The sequence below is a fragment of the Pleurodeles waltl genome, chromosome 7 (assembly GCF_031143425.1).
Source record: "Pleurodeles waltl isolate 20211129_DDA chromosome 7, aPleWal1.hap1.20221129, whole genome shotgun sequence".
Classification (NCBI taxonomy): Eukaryota; Metazoa; Chordata; class Amphibia; order Caudata; family Salamandridae; genus Pleurodeles; species Pleurodeles waltl.
In genome coordinates this window covers 100,171,403-100,188,785 of record NC_090446.1, presented here as the reverse complement: position 1 = coordinate 100,188,785, position 17,383 = coordinate 100,171,403, and the positions used below count along the sequence as shown (strand labels likewise).

Here is a 17,383-nt window from a genome sequence, read left to right as displayed (position 1 = left end):
TTATTCTTTTCTCCAAAAATGGTGAACAATGACAGTCTCTCTGCCATTGCATTTGTTATCTAATAATGTCCCCCCCCCTAGAACAAGCAGGTGGGTTGGTGGGAGGGGAGGGAGAGAGGGAGAGAGGGAGAGAGAGAGAGAAAAAACACATCTGCAGAAATTGGGATGGGAGCATTCTAACTTTCCATGAAGGAGCAAGTATGTTTGCATCATTCCATTCACACATACAGATACACCATCATAAATCATACACCTCGGCAGCAGAGAGGTGGATGGAAGAGAGTGAAGACTGCAGTAGACAAAACAAGCCTGCCTTTCTTAAGGCCTTTCCTGAACAAAATGACCATAATGAAACAATTTAGCCTTAGCCGAATTGTGTATTTAACCTAGAGGCCATAGGTTTGAATCCTAACACGACCTTTCAGCCTCCAGATATTTAAATGAGTACCGCTCGGTTTTATGCCCAAATAACAGTTCATTAAGTGGTGTGTTGTAAGGAAATACACTTTTTGTATGGCCACAGTTTCTTTTTTTTTTTTTCTTTTTTTTTTTTACTGATTGTAAGGAAATGCCTCCTTGGCATGGTTACCCCCTGACTTTTTGCCTTTGCTGATGCTATGTTTTGAATTGAAAGTGTGCTGAGGCCTGCTAACCAGGCCCCAGCACCAGTGTTCTTTCCCTAACCTGTACTTTTGATTCCACAATTGGCACACCCTGGCATCCAGATAAGTCCCTTGTAAGTGGTACCCCTGGTACCAAGGGCCCTGATGCAAAGGAAGGTCTCTAAGGGCTGCAGCATGTCTTATGCCACCCTGGAGACCCCTCACTCAGCACAGACACACTGCTTGCCAGCTTGTGTGTGCTGGTGAGAACAAAACGAGTAAGTCGACATGGCACTCCCCTCAGGGTGCCATGCCAGCCTCTCACTGCCTATGCAGGTATAGATAAGTCACCCCTCTAGTAGGCCTTACAGCCCTAAGGCAGGGTGCACCATACCATAGGTGAGGGCACCAGTGCATGAGCACTGTGCCCCTACAGTGTCTAAGCAATACCTTAGACATTGTAAGTGCAGGGTAGCCATAAGAGTATATGGTCTGGGAGTCTGTTTTACACGAACTCCACAGCACCATAATGGCTACACTGAAAACTGGGAAGTTTGGTATCAAACTTCTCAGCACAATAAATGCACACTGATGCCAGTGTACATTTTATTGTAAACTACACCCCAGAGGGCACCTTAGAGGTGCCCCCTGAAACCTTAACCAAATATCTGTGTAGGCTGACTGGTTCCAGCAGCCTGCCACAACCGTGACATGTTGCTGGCCCCATGGGGAGAGTGCCTTTGTCACTCTGAGGCCAGTAACAAAGCCTGCACTGGGTGGAGATGCTAACACCTCCCCCAGGCAGGAGCTGTCACACCTGGCGGTGAGCCTCAAAGGCTCACCCCTTTGTGCCAGCACAGCAGGACACTCCAGCTAGTGGAGTTGCCCGCCCCCTCCGGCCACGGCCCCCACTTTTGGCGGCAAGGCCGGAGAAAATAATGAGAAAAACAAGGAGGAGTCACTGACCAGTCAGGACAGCCCCTAAGGTGTCCTGAGCTGAAGTGACTCTAACTTTTAGAAATCCTCCATCTTGCAGATGGAGGATTCCCCCAATAGGATTAGGGATGTGCCCCCCTCCCCTTGGGAGGAGGCACAAAGAGGGTGTACCCACCCTCAGGGCTAGTAGCCATTGGCTACTAACCCCCCAGACCTAAACACGCCCTTAATTTTAGTATTTAAGGGCTTCCCTGAACCTCAGAATTTAGATTCCTGAAACTACAAGAAGAAGAAGACTGCTGAGCTGAAAAACCCCTGCAGAGGAAGAACAGAAGACACCAACTGCTTTGGCTCCAGACTCACCGGCCTGTCTCCTGCCTTCCAAAGAAACCTGCTCCAGCGACGCTTTCCAAGGGACCAGCGACCTCTGAATCCTCTGAGGACTGCCCGACTTCGAGAAAGACCAGAAACTCCCGAGGACAGCGGCCCTGCTCCAAAAGAACTGCAACTTTGTTTCAAGTAGCAGATTTAAAGACCCCTGCAACTCCCCCGCAAGAAGCGTGAAACTTGCAACACTGCACCCGCCGACCCCGACTCGACTGGTGGAGAACCAACACCTCAGGGAGGACCTTCCGGCGACTCCGAGTCCGTGAGTAACCAATGTTGTCCCCCCTGAGCCCCCACAGCGACGCCTGCAGAGGGAATCCCGAGGCTCCCCCTGACCGCGACTGCCTGAACCTAAAGTCCCGACGGCTGGAAAAGACCCTGCACCCGCAGCCCCCAGCACCTGAAGGAACGGAACTTCTGTGCAGGAGTGACCCCCAGGAGGCCCTCTCCCTTTCCCAGGTGGTGGCTACCCCGAGGTGCCCCCCCCCTTGCCTGCCTGCACCGCTGAAGAGACCCCTTGGTCTCCCATTGAAACCTACAGAGAACCCGACGCTTGTTTACACACTGCATCTGGCCGCCCCCGCGCTGCTGAGGGTGTACTTTTTGTGCTGACTTGTGTCCCCCCCGGTGCCCTACAAAACCCCCCTGGTCTGCCCTCCGAAGACGCGGGTACTTACCTGCTGGCAGACTGGAACCGGGGCACCCCCTTCTCTCCATTGAAGCCTATGTGTTTTGGGCACCTCTTTGACCTCTGCACCTGACCGGCCCTGAGCTGCTGGTGTGGTAACTTTGGGGTTGCTCTGAACCCCCAACGGTGGGCTACCTTGGACCCAAAACTGAGACCTGTAAGTGACTTACTTACCTGCTAAAAATAACAATACTTTACCTCCCCCAGGAACTGTGAAAATTACTGTGTCCACTTTTAAAACAGCTTATTGTGTTGTATGTAAAAAGTATATATGCTACTGTGATTATTCAAAGTTCCTAAAGTACTTACCTGCAATACCTTTGAAATGAGATATTACATGTAGAATTTGAACTTGTGGTTCTTAAAATAAACTAAGAAAATATATTTTTCTATAACAAAACCTATTGGCTGGATTTGTCTCTGAGTGTGTGTTCCTCATTTATTGCCTGTGTGTATGTACAACAAATGCTTAACACTACTCCTTTGATAAGCCTACTGCTCGACCACACTACCACAAAATAGAGCATTAGTATTATCTCTTTTTGCCACTATCTTACCTCTAAGGGGAACCCTTGGACTCTGTGCATGCTATTCCTTACTTTGAAATAGCACATACAGAGCCAACTTCCTACACTGATGCTGCTGGTTTTTTGACTGCGAGAGTGCACTGACTGCTAACCAGACCTCATTGCCAGTGCCCTGACTCCCAAAATATGTATGTTACATTTTCTATACCCATTTGGCACAAGCTACCTGCCTGTAAGTAGGTAGCATATGGTACCCAGGACCTGTAAGTTAAGGAGTCTTCCCCAACCCTCCCCCCTTGGAGATTGCAGCACTGGTTGTGCAAGCCTGAGGTGAAAAAAGTGTCTGCCAGTCTGCCAGTCTGCCTGTGCAGACTGGAAGGGCAATTTGGAACTGCTAGCCTGACTTCGCCATTTAAAAGCCACGGCAAAGTCAGCTGTCCCTCTGAAAGAAGTGTAAATCACCCCTATGGCAGGCCTACTAAGCCCTAAGGAAGGGTGCAGCATATTGCATGGGAAGAACTTGTATTTTACATGTTCTAACTGTAAAAACACGAAACTGTAATTTTTATGGTGGAAAGACTTGGTCGCCCCGTTAGCAAGTGCAGGGTTACACACTGACCCCCTTAGCTATGCTAACTCCTGAATGGTGCTACCAAAGTTGATACTCCAATGTATAAAGCACCTTGTTAAGCCTCACATAGTTCTCATGTCGAAATTAATGTAACAAGTTACAGTGCGCCACTTTTACAAAGTTGCCATTTTATTGCCTTCAATCTCCTGTGCCCTTAACGGTTGCACATGAAGCTTAAACCCAAGTCAGCTTTCTGCCCTCTTGCGGAGACATGACAATGACTGCGAAGAAAGGAGACAATAGGGGCCTGCTCTGGAGACAGGTGTTACCTCCCCCCTGCAGGAAGCCACAGGGTTGTTGGCTCAAAAGTCGAGCTTTAAAGCTGAAGCCACCTTTGAAGGACAAATAGGGAACACTTGGAAGAGAGGCAAGGCCACTGTGGAGGCATACTAGCTGGAACCTGGGAAGGAGGGGGAAAACCTGTTGTCAGATTGGTGTTCAAGGGGCGTTTAGCCCCCTTGGTAGCCACACCTCTGGGCTGGGTTAGGGAGCTCTGGACACTGAGAGAGTGGTTCTGCCATCTTGGGAGTGGGCAGAACGATGCATCCTGGAATAGTCAGATGCCACATTTCCAGTAAGTGGTCATCAGGAGAGAGGGAACCTGGTAGCCTAAGGCCTAGTAGCCACATCTTACCCTGAGGGCATTTTTTTGTTCATAAATAGGGCACTCCTGGCACCCTGAGGGCATTTTCTGTTCATAAATAGGGCACTCCTGGCATCCTGAGGGCATTTTCTGTTCATAAATAGGGCACTCCTGGCACCCTGAACTCTGTTCTCGACTGGACTGGAGGAAGAACTGCCTGTTTGTTTTAGGGAGATGAGTTTCGATGTCTACTTTGTCAGGGATACTTCTGTAGACGGGATCCGGTTTGTGACTTACGAAGCTGCCAGCTTAGTAGAAGACTAATGGCTCCAGTGGCTTAAAATAGGATCCAGGGCTGGGATTTGCTCTGCTGGACAATCGTTAGAACCCGTCTCGCCATTAGAAGACCTGGCAGAAGCCCGAGGGGAAGCAGTGTGGCCTTCCTATGCTTATGTTACCCTGCTCACTAGATCTGTGCTTTCTCTTGCAGCTTCCTGTGTCGTGGAGTGGCTCTGGACTCCCAGAGCCAAATGGCCGTTCTCGAGCTGACGACTGAAGCCAGCGTGCGATTCTCGGCTGACCACGCACAGTTCCTTCTGGTATGACCCCACTTCCTGACGGCAGCTTTACTCATTTGTGACAAATCTTGGCATTGTCCGTGTTGAGATATCAATGTGATTATGTTGGAAAGGGGAATGTGACAGCTGCTCTTTGGTTCACCACAAAAAAATGACTAACCATCCGCGCCATGCCCCACACACATTGATTAAAAATGGCTCAGTGCAAGTTGCTTTTCTGCATTTGCCTTTGTGAGATGAGAATGGCCTTTTGCAAATCAGTAAAAAGGGTAAACATCCCTAGCCCACAATATTAATCTACACCAACTAATATGCATTCGTATGTAAAATACAGTGTTTAAGAAATCCATCTTGGTTAGCAAAGCTGGAGGAAAGGAGTTTGAAGCAGGAACAGTATTTAGCTTTATTATGAAGATGTGGCTTCCTCAAGAAACTGTCAACTCCCCCAATCCCTCAGGGGACCCTTTGTCCGATTGAACTAAAGGGTATGTCATACCTTTGATTGCTTCTGAGCTAAGAGGGGTGATAAAGGTTGAAATGGTGATTGTGTTGGTGGCCAAAGTGATTGCTTGTGAGAGAGTTTCCATAGTATGACACTCAAAATGCTTTGAGTGAACTTATGATCACTTGTAATATTTCAGTATGCCTTGTTTCCCCCTGTTTCTGTAGCACAAAGTGTTCCTGATCCCCCTTGAGCAGTTCACTATGGAGTTTGTTGAGCCCAGGGTCCATTGCATAAGTACTCATGGGAGCTCCGCGCACAGCAGGTAACCAGATACTATGGCACATCTAAAGATAGTGGATCTTGGGGTGGAGCGGGTGGTTCTGTTTCTTTTGGACCAACGTTATTGTAAATATTGTTCTTTGACTTCTTTGGGCCCCGAAAACACAGTTTTTTCTGCAAGAAGGTATTTGTCAATCAAGTCCATCACTTGGCCAATCACATCTTTTGACAATTTAATGGATCAGATACATTTGTACATTCTATCAGTTAATCCAATTTATTGATGTAATCAAGTGTATATATCCTCCAACCTGCGTATGTAGTATGAGGACTGCAGACTCATCCTGAGCCACAACCTCTCCTTGAATATTGTTCAGGAAGGCACCTGTGAGTGATAGAAATTCTATCATTTCTATCATCCTGTCCGTCACCTTAAGATAATGATGCACAACATTCAAGAAACATGTTTATCCTCTGTTCCTTGTACGTTTTTTCAGTGACCCTAAATCCAAAGTAATATTCGCCCTGATTTAGACCCTGAGGAATGTACTACTGTCCATCAGGATGACGGGGGGCTGAATGTTTGCCCTGACTGATGGTAGTCCATCCTGTTTAGAGACGTCTACAGGCCCAGTGGTCATCTCTCCACCTGAAAAGAACCATCATCACTGTGGTTCCTTTTAAGGTACAAAAAGGTTGGTGAAAGGCCGCCGCTAATTTTGATGGCCAACCACCAAACTTTTAACATTTCTTTTTTTTTTTTTTTTTTTTTAAACAAACTCCCAAAGTGTGAGTTTGTTATTGCAAAAGAGAAAAACTAATGACCACCACAGACACTTCCAGGTTTTGAGGGCCCTTATTCTTTTTTTTTCCCGTCCTCACCACCAAGTTTTGCCTGGCAGAGGCAGCCAGAGGAAAACCTTTCAGACCATCCACTCTAAATATTTGGGAGCGATGGCTGTACTCAGACGATCCCTAGACCGTCAGGCTGTCGGATGAGCCAAAGGGGGCTTCATCAACAGGTAGTCCTAACCCTAAGTATGGAAGGGAGGTCTTCAGTTTAGCAGATCGATTTCTCTGATGCATTTGCAGTGGATTACCGTGTCCACCAAATTGTGGCCGTAATGTGTGAAAATTGATTCAATACTTTTTTATGTTTTTCCATGTCACATTTTTGTATTTAAGGCTGTTGGATGGCTAGATTTTTTATGTTGAGTGTTGCTAGTCTGTGGGGTTTTTAGGTGAGGGGTGAGAGTTTGGCCACTGACATGCTGTGCTCTTTGCCATTATTTTGATGCAGCAGCACCGCATGTGTGCCATCCAGGTTTCAGATGCCCTCTCAATTCATACTGCTCACGGACGTACAAGTGGGATCACTCTCTTCCAACATTCCTATTTCTCATGGATTCATTCCGACTGAGTCTCCAACTGGACCTCCACAGTCTCACCCTCGGCCTCCAACTGCTGTGGGGACCAGCAGTCTCACCCTGCTGCATTCTTCCCAGGTGGGTGCAGAAACTGACCGTATTTCCATAATATTCAGCTGCAGTTATTTTCATGTGTTGCCTGCATTTCTGAATGCATCTGAATGTCAATTGGACAATTGGCCTTTTTATGGCTGTTTCACACTATGTAGTGTTGAGTTTTTTTTTAGAACTCAGTTATCTTTGTAATAATTGTTGTGTTTGACAGTGTTGTCCCACTCCACTCTTCTCATTCTTGGAGGAGACAAGTATTGCAAGTTTCTCTGAGTAAATACCTTCTACTTCTGTATTTTCAGTTTGTTTATATGTTGGTGGAGCAAAGGTGTTAGCCCTGACCCTGTCATCGTGCTGGTCGTATTGTCCCCTTAAACAAGGTTGAAGCTTGGGCTGATGGGTCATCTCTGGTGACACGTTTGCCTTTGACAGTGTCCTCTTCGATTCTTTTGTCACTTTTATGTCTTCTTTGGCACTGCATGTAGTGTTTGTTTCTGAGTGTTTAATGGAATTGGGAAGGTGTTTCCTCAATAATAGCCCACCTTCTTCCTCGCGATCTCTCTTTTTGTGCAGAATGTTGCAGTGTATCAGTATCGGATCCAGAATCTTGGACGCTATGCCTTCATTCTTCACTACTACCAGCCTCATCACCAGAGGTTCACTGTGGAAGTTCTAGTGAATGGTGGTCGTGTCTGGCAAGGTGAGGTACTGTGATTTGTGAGTGATTAACACTGTTGCCTAGAGGGGGAAGCAGAGGCTGAGAAGATGCAATGGAAAGAATGGCTAGAAGAGAAAGGGTGGTGGTCTTATTTCATTCTGGTTAAAAAAGAGAAGGGAAAGGAGAAAAATTTAATTGGTGCACAAAAAACAAGCAGTCTAGCTCCAAACTCACAAAAGAACACTTTGGCACCATTGCCGGCTACAGCCCGGTGGGCTTTAGTGAAAAATATTCCTATCACAGATGTATGCAGTCACTGCTACAGCTTGAGTCTGGTTGTAGAGACAGTGACAATATGTATAACCATACAGATAGAGCTTTTGCAAAAGGTATTCATGCCACACAGTATTAACAGTCTCTGGAGTGAGCCCGCCATCTAAACAAAAATGTCACTTGTGTAGATTGGTATTCACAGAGTAGCCAGCCTGTTTTGAACAGGCAAACTAGTGGGCATTTGTTATGAAAGAAGGAAGGAGGTGATTAAAAAAAATAGGAACGGCATGCTTCGTCAGTGAATAAATCCAGTGGTGGGCAAGATGGGTGGCAGGGAATGGAAAATAGAATGTGGTTAAGGGATTTCTGGGATGGTTGGCACTGGGAGGGATATAGGAAGCCAAAGACCAGTGAAAGAGCAGGAAGTGACAGCAAATAGGCAGGAGATGACACTGCACAGAGCCCTGCAGCCTGGTATCTTGGATAAATGTATCTAGTGAAGAATAGATCTTCATATCTCCACTTCCAGCAGCAGGGCAAGAGCAACTGGGTGCTAGAACCTCAGACTGCTGGAGACAAAGAGAGGGAACTAAAAAAGTACTGTGTTTTTCAGGCCTTTCAAACGCCACTTTCTGCCCTCACGGTTATGGCTGCAGGAGCCTAGTGATTTCCGAAAACCAGATCATCCTGGATGTTACCGATAACGACCTGTCCATTACTATCCGTGTTCCGGAGGGGAAGAAGCTGTGGCTGGTAGGTGACCGTGCTATGAGTCTATGCATTCCTCTGACCAATATCTGCTTACCCTGTGCATCGTTGTAGCTTCAGTCTTTATTCCACAAGGGCTGCCTGCTTTGAGCATTCCCTTTTCTTGCCTGCGATCAGAAGCTTAGTTTGCTGTGCCTCTTCCCCCCTCATGGATACTTGAACGACTAATATCCTGTGTCCCGGGCCTCCTTTTCTTTCACTTTGAGCAACCCAGCAACAACTTTATTGCAGGGGCGGATCCTCCGCTAAGGAGGAGGAGGAGTGTCGCTTCACTGGATTTACCAAAAAGGAAAAAATATAATGATAATACCGTACACTACGTTATTATTCTTTTATTTTTGCTTGCGGGACGGGGCTTGGCTGGAGGGAGGGGGGCCGGAGGAGGGCTGTGTGCACATAAAGTGCACATGTGTGTTTGGCCGACTGGGTTGGGCCGGCCAAAAAGACATGCTCACTTTACATGTTCTCTACCCGGCTGTATAGCTCAGCTGGGTAGAGAACATGCCCAGGCTCCCATTCCCAGTCTGAGTGGTGAAGCAAGCCACTCAGACCAATCACGGCGCTGCTTTCAGCAGCGTCGTGATTGGCTGGGAGCCTGTGCAGCCAAGAAGAGGAAGAGGATGGAGTAGAGACGAATGTGTGTCCCCTCAAAGGTGTTTTTTTTTTTTTTTTTTTTTTACTGTTGTGTGTAACCCGAGTGAAGTGGACTGCGACAGGGTCTCCTGGAGCGAAAAACAACAAGGTCCATTCAAAACTGTCAGGTTTGCCACTTAAGCTGCAATTATATACCATGAATCTAAATGGAACGTATTGACATAGATAATATCCTGAAAACTAAATGTGGATCAGGCCCTTGTGAGTTGAGCTACAGCAGAGGCAACATAAGGAGCAGCAGGTGTGAAACGACCACGTATCGGGCAGAGCTATTGACATCCAACATGCCATCTCAGGCCCTTTGAGCTGTAAATTTAACATCTTTGCACAATCCCCTTTCCTAGCTGCGTGACAGAGGCCCTGGCACTGCAGGGCAACCCAGCCCTCCAGGCTACCCTTGTTTACCTTGTGACTTCCTCTCTGAGGAGGACTGGCTGAGTTCTCAGTGTTGGGGGTAGTGGGAATTTCAGCCCCCGACATATGACCATCTCTACCAGTTTCTATAATATTGAATGCCTCCTCTACCCTTGTTTTCAGTGACGAGCCTAGAGATTAAGTGTTAACTCTCTTTGCGTAGGATTACGTCCTTGTGGTACCTGAAGGCAGCTACAGCTCGAGCTACCTGGTTGAAGACCCCCTGGATAAATCCTACGATTTCATCAGCGTCTGTGGAGTCAACGGGTTCAGCATCAAGTGAGAGTTCACAGCTTACTTCTTAAATTATCTTGTGTGTCCACATCATTTAGGAACTTGAAACAAGCAGCCGAATGTGCCTGCTATGAAGTTCTACTCATAAAGCTCTACTCATAAAGCTTCGGATCAGATCTTAGACTGCAACAACTGCAATAAGAGCTATTAGCGCTTTCAATAGACTGAATCGAAACGCTTTGGTTTTCAGGATACCTGACTTTAGAAGATATTATTAGTGTTTTTAAAAAACGTTTTGATTTATTTCTTTAGATATTGTAAAAATATATATATATTGATACAAAATAATTGTCTCTATACCTTTTATTTACCAAATAGTGGCATTAAAAAGTTAGTTGGAGTTAGACTTACATGATAGAAAGTATATGTTAGCATTCTGTATCCGACTCTGTAAACGCAACACCATTGTCCCTAATGTATATTGATTGCACCAAGTGTTGTCTTTTTTCAATTTTTTTTACTGGTCAATCAACAACTAGAGTGCTTGGACGTCGTGCAAGAGGCACGCTAACCTCTCCCTATTTTACAGCCCAGTGACATCATCCAAGTTCTGCAGGGACTCTGCTGTCTCGCTCTCCCTCTTCCACAACAATGGTGCTCAGCCTTGTGCCTGCCATGAGGTGGGAGCCACCAGAACATCCTGCGAGCCCTTGGGAGGCCAGTGTTCCTGCAAACCCAATGTCATCGGACGGGACTGCGCCCGCTGTGCCACCGGCTATTGGGGTTTTCCCAACTGCAGGCGTAAGTTTTGCCCCTTGTGGTGTTGGGAGAGGGGAATCACAAAGTGCATGATGTTTTCTGCTATCAAAGGCTTCATCTTATGTATTGTTAATGAATATTGTTGCATATTTAAGTGATTATTTGTCTACCAAATTCCCTGGAAGATCTCTGGAAGGAGGTTCCTGAAGATAAGAGGGTTTCAGAAACTGAGAGGACTTGCACTCTGAGTCCTAGGTAAAAGGGATGCAGGAAATGCATCAAGGTCATGATGAAAAAAACAACAGAGATACGAAGTTGTTTCTACACTTAAAATGCTTAAGTAGAAAAGATTTTGAAATCCGATCTATACAGAAAAAAATATATAAATGCTCTTCCTTTGTGCAAAATATGGTAGTATTAACAACAGTATAATACTGGAACCAAAGACTATTAACATTCATTTCCATTTCTATTACATCAATAAAACCTCCATTTCGTAGTCACATGTGCTACAAACATTTAAAATAATTTTGTGATAGGTGGTACAGAACGAGATGAGGGGAGGTATTCACAGTGAATGTAATGCTGCTGCAGGACATGCCCCATGCCTGTAAGGTGTCCCGTTCAGCTTGTGTTTGTGCACACCTGAACCGCTCTTTACAGATAAAAATAAAATCAACTTAGGGATTTAATCATGTTAAAACATGACCACACCTGTGAACAGTTGCTGCAACACATTATTGGCCCAGCATCAAGCGCTGACTATGGTATCCAGGGTACGGGATGGAACTACCTGTATCTAAAATGTATGACCTCATAGAAGTCACTGGGTAATCACAGAAGCACACCAGCAATTATTCTTCATGGTGTGCCCTTGTCACTGGTGCGTTTGAGTAAACCTCATATTTGTCCAATGCATGTCCCACTAAATAGTAAGTGAGCTCATTGATTCATAAAACAGCCCATTAAAGTTGTAAGCTCTGAAATCATACCTGTACAATGTAACCTTAAGCGCATGTGCGGAATGTGAGCATCTTTTAAATATATTGAAATAAAAACCTTTCACAGCGACGCATTGAAAATGAACAAGTGCAGTGCTGCCTGTACGACAATTTAAACCAGATTTTTCTCAAGACCAACACATGTTTCTGTAGGAAATTAGTGTTGGCGTTTCATTTTATACACTGCGTTCAGACCAAGCTCCTGGTCTTGAAGTTCCACCATTTTTTTCTATTTTGTTTTTGTTCACAATTTTGTCAATTGAATCTATAATTCGTTCAAATCTTGATATTTGTTGCCCCCTTATGAACAAACTTTTACTGAGAGTAATGCACAATGTAAGGAAATGCCTCCTTGGCATGGTTGCCCCCTGACTTTTTGCCTTTGCTGATGCTATGTTTACAATTGAAAGTGTGCTGAGACCTGCTAACCAGGCCCCAGCACCAGTGTTCTTTCCCTAACCTGTACTTTTGTATCCACAATTGGCAGACCCTGGCATCCAGATAAGTCCCTTGTAACTGGTACTCCTAGTACCAAGGGCCCTGATGCCAAGGAAGGTCTCTAAGGGCTGCAGCATGTCTTATGCCACCCTGGAGACCTCTCACTCAGCACAGACACACTGCTTGCCAGCTTGTGTGTGCTAGTGAGGACAAAACGAGTAAGTCGACATGGCACTCCCCTCAGGGTGCCATGCCAGCCTCTCACTGCCTATGCAGTATAGGTAAGACACCCCTCTAGCAGGCCTTACAGCCCTAAGGCAGGGTGCACTATACCATAGGTGAGGGTACCAGTGCATGAGCATGGTACCCCTACAGTGTCTAAACAAAACCTTAGACATTGTAAGTGCAGGGTAGCCATAAGAGTATATGGTCTGGGAGTCTGTCAAACACGAACTCCACAGCACCATAATGGCTACACTGAAAACTGGGAAGTTTGGTATCAAACTTCTCAGCACAATAAATGCACACTGATGCCAGTGTACATTTTATTGCAAAATACACCCCAGAGGGCACCTTAGAGGTGCCCCCTGAAACTTAACCGACTGTCTGTGTAGGCTGACTAGTTCCAGCAGCCTGCCACACTAGAGACATGTTGCTGGCCCCATGGGGAGAGTGCCTTTGTCACTCTGAGGCCAGTAACAAAGCCTGCACTGGGTGGAGATGCTAACACCTCCCCCAGGCAGGAGCTGTGACACCTGGCGGTGAGCCTCAAAGGCTCACCCCTTTGTCACAGCCCAGCAGGGCACTCCAGCTTAGTGGAGTTGCCCGCCCCCTCCGGCCACGGCCCCCACTTTTGGCGGCAAGGCTGGAGGGAACAAAGAAAGCAACAAGGAGGAGTCACTGGCCAGTCAGGACAGCCCCTAAGGTGTCCTGAGCTGAAGTGACTCTAACTTTTAGAAATCCTCCATCTTGCAGATGGAGGATTCCCCCAATAGGATTAGGGATGTGACCCCCTCCCCTTGGGAGGAGGCACAAAGAGGGTGTACCCACCCTCAGGGCTAGTAGCCATTGGCTACTAACCCCCCAGACCTAAACACGCCCTTAAATTTAGTATTTAAGGGCTACCCTGAACCCTAGAAAATTAGATTCCTGCAAACTACAAGAAGAAGGACTGCCTAGCTGAAAACCCCTGCAGAGGAAGACCAGAAGACGACAACTGCCTTGGCTCCAGAAACTCACCGGCCTGTCTCCTGCCTTCCAAAGAACTCTGCTCCAGCGACGCCTTCCAAGGGACCAGCGACCTCTGAATCCTCTGAGGACTGCCCTGCTTCGACGACGACAAGAAACTCCCGAGGACAGCGGACCTGCTCCAAAAAGACTGCAACTTTGTTTCAAGAAGCAGCTTTAAAGAACCCTGCAACTCCCCGCAAGAAGCGTGAGACTTGCAACACTGCACCCGGCGACCCCGACTCGGCTGGTGGAGAACCAACACCTCAGGGAGGACCCCCGGACTACTCTACGACTGTGAGTACCAAAACCTGTCCCCCCTGAGCCCCCACAGCGCCGCCTGCAGAGGGAATCCCGAGGCTTCCCCTGACCGCGACTCTCTGAAACCTAAGTCCTGACGCCTGGAAAAGACCCTGCACCCGCAGCCCCCAGGACCGGAAGGACCGGACTTTCACTGCAGAAGTGACCCCCAGGAGTCCCTCTCCCTTGCCCAAGTGGAGGTTTCCCCGAGGAAGCCCCCCCTGCCTGCCTGCAGCGCTGAAGAGATCCCTTGATCTCTCATTGACTTCCATTGCGAACCCGACGCCTGTTCTAACACTGCACCCGGCCGCCCCCGCGCCGCTGAGGGTGAAATTTCTGTGTGGGCTTGTGTGTCCCCCGGTGCCCTACAAAACCCCCCTGGTCTGCCCTCCGAAGACGCGGGTACTTACCTGCAAGCAGACCGGAACCGGGGCACCCCCTTCTCTCCATTCTAGCCTATGCGTTTTGGGCACCACTTTGAACTCTGCACCTGACCGGCCCTGAGCTGCTGGTGTGGTGACTTTGGGGTTGCTCTGAACCCCCAACGGTGGGCTACCTTGGACCAAGAACTGAACCCTGTAAGTGTCTTACTTACCTGGTAAAACTAACAAAAACTTACCTCCCCCAGGAACTGTGAAAATTGCACTGTGTCCACTTTTGAAATAGCTATTTGTCAATAACTTGAAAAGTATACATGCAATTGAAATGATTCAAAGTTCCTAATGTACTTACCTGCAATACCTTTCAAACAAGATATTACATGTCAAATTTGAACCTATGGTTCTTAAAATAAACTAAGAAAAGATATTTTTCTATAACAAAACCTATTGGCTGGATTTGTCTCTGAGTGTGTGTACCTCATTTATTGTCTATGTGTATGTACAACAAATGCTTAACACTACTCCTTGGATAAGCCTACTGCTCGACCACACTACCACAAAATAGAGCATTAGTATTATCTATTTTTACCACTATTTTACCTCTAAGGGGAACCCTTGGACTCTGTGCATGCTATTCCTTACTTTGAAATAGCACATACAGAGCCAACTTCCTACACACAATTTCAATTAAATTAAAGAGCATGAATATGGCCTGCACGATCAGCACAAAAGAGACCTCTCATACACCAACCACGTTATCACACCAGATTGATAGCAGAAATTAAATTACTTTTGTTTTAAGGCAGGGGAACCTTTTAAAAAACTTCCACTGGCAGTGGGCTGCTATAGCTACTTTCAATGGGTTTTGAGGCAACTTAACGTTTGCTGTAACCAATTTCTTTTTTTAAAGAATTCTGTATTTAGCTAATTTTGTTTATATTCATGCTGAAAACAGAAAATGATTTCAATGCAACTTGAAGGGAAAGAATTAAGGGAAAAAAATAAAAAAATGCAATAAATTTATTGCTAAGCTAGAGACACCCAACACTAATATTGACCTTTAATCTTTGTCATTGAAATATTTAATATGTCACTTTAGCACCATAAGTAATCTGTGACACCGTAAATCGTAACTCTTCTCTTTAGGATTAAAAATCTTTCACACGGAGAGTTGAATTATTTAAAATAAATATCCTTGAACTTTCATGCTTGTTCCTTTTTTATATAAGAATGTTCATTATAGCATTATAGCACTAGTCCAATACGTAGTCTTTTCCATTTTTTTAAGCTAAATTTTCGGTGCTATAATTTCCTGCACTCACCTATCTTCGGTTAAAAGCTTTTCATTTTCATCTCTTTACAGCTTGCATGTGCGAGACCCGTTTGTGCAATGAAGTGACGGGTCAGTGCATTTGTCCACCACGCACCATCCAACCAGATTGCACAGTGTGCGAGCCTCAGACCTTCGCTTGCCACCCTTTGATTGGCTGTGAGGAGTGTAATTGTTCTCGTTCCGGAGTCGCCGAGCTGACTGACCCTGGATGTGACCTCGAGAGTGGACAGTGCGCGTGAGTAGGGAATGCAAAGCCTTTGGTCTGTAAACACACTCAAAACTGTGCAAAGAACAGATCCACTACACCCAATACACCATTGCCCTCCTCAGTGGGCTTTCCAAATGATCTACTGAGGGACGAACATGCTTGTACTTTATGAATGACCAATCAAATATAAATTGATTATTTCATCCAGTAGACCTATTTGACCGATCGTTTAAAGTAAGATGGAAGGGAGTGTAGAATAATCCAGCTCAGATCTACCTCTTTGCTGTGGTCTGATTGAGTACAAAGGTGACGTACGAACTAACACATTACTATTCATCAAATGTCTAAATCGTGGGACTTGGATTGAGGGGTCTGGAAGGCACTTAGGGCTTAACATACAAGGTCATTCTCTGACCACAAACCCTGTGACTTGCAAAAATCACAGGGCTTGAGCCTGCAAGAGGCCTTTTCTTTATTCACGAAAGCCTTTTTACGAGTTGAAAAATTGTTTTCAAATCCAATAAGGGCTTTTCTGACTCAGTTTGAATCGCAGATAGTAGAGGGCATTCAAGAAGCATCCCCTTCCTATTTACGACTTGAAGTGGAATGTTTTACGCAGTTGCAAACCATTGGTGAGGTACATACACTTCAAATGCAGTAGTATCTGGTATGCAAAGTGAAAGGTGTCTTGTTTGTGAATCCTCAGTTTCATTGAGATGTGGCAGTGGTCCGACAGGGCCTATGCCAAGATTCAGTAAAACGTTTTAAAAAAACAAAACATTTCTTTCTTAGAATCATAGTCCAGTTAACTTTAAGGAAAGTGGGCTGTATTAAAAAATATATTTTAGTTAGTTTAAACACAGTCAGATATGGTTGCCTGCTGACTCTCGAAGGCCACTATGGTTGTGATTGTTGCCAATCGCAGGGGCTGCAAATTGTGTCCCGCCTAATGAATGTTTATTGGACAGGTTGTTCTGCGACCCCATGCGATGTGGTATTCTGAATAGCAACATATTTGCACATAAATGGGTTTAGGTTGGTTCACAAAATCAGAATTGATTCGCAAAAATCGATGCACAATTTGCAGCTACTTCTTGAAAACCATTTATTATTATATAAGGCCCCTAGTGCCTTCTAGACTGCTTTCACAGTGTGCTTTTTCTTCTATACATTATACTGCTTCAGACTGAATCGCCAACCTTTCCTTGTACTCTGCATTGCGTCTCAATAGAGCTGTCAGCCCTTCCTTGTCCATTCTATTGCGTTTCCTGTCTTTTTTTTATTTTGTATTAACCACTCATGAGTTCTTTCTCTTTCTGATTGTGCCATTACATTGCTCTGATGAGCCTCCAAACACAACTGAAGTTGTTTAATTGATAAACATCCTTGAGAGATACTAGTCTTTCAGTGTCAGACTTATGTAGATAGTGGACCATCTTTAGACCATGCCTCCATTCTGAGCTTCTTAGAAAGACTGAAACAGACACCCTGGCATTAGCTGCAAAGGTGGCATGCACTTTGAATTTGGGGTGCAGTTATAGCATAAAGTGCTGTCCGCAGGAATTTAGGGGTATATTTGATCATTGGGTTTATTTAATTAAT

At 45.8% G+C, this 17,383-nt stretch overlaps 1 protein-coding gene across 2 annotated transcripts in view; it reads left to right on the top strand.

Annotated features, from left to right (window-relative positions):
- Window positions 1-17,383, top strand: part of LAMA5 (laminin subunit alpha 5) — a 467,726-nt gene that overhangs the window by 191,729 nt on the left and 258,614 nt on the right. For both annotated transcript variants that reach the window (XM_069243153.1, XM_069243152.1), the window contains exons 28-35: window positions 4,845-4,953; window positions 5,602-5,699; window positions 6,957-7,161; window positions 7,708-7,834; window positions 8,679-8,818; window positions 10,065-10,180; window positions 10,725-10,936; window positions 15,604-15,808. In XM_069243153.1, the coding sequence (XP_069099254.1) occupies window positions 4,845-4,953; window positions 5,602-5,699; window positions 6,957-7,161; window positions 7,708-7,834; window positions 8,679-8,818; window positions 10,065-10,180; window positions 10,725-10,936; window positions 15,604-15,808 (1,212 nt within the window). The remainder of the gene's footprint in view (window positions 1-4,844; window positions 4,954-5,601; window positions 5,700-6,956; window positions 7,162-7,707; window positions 7,835-8,678; window positions 8,819-10,064; window positions 10,181-10,724; window positions 10,937-15,603; window positions 15,809-17,383) is intronic.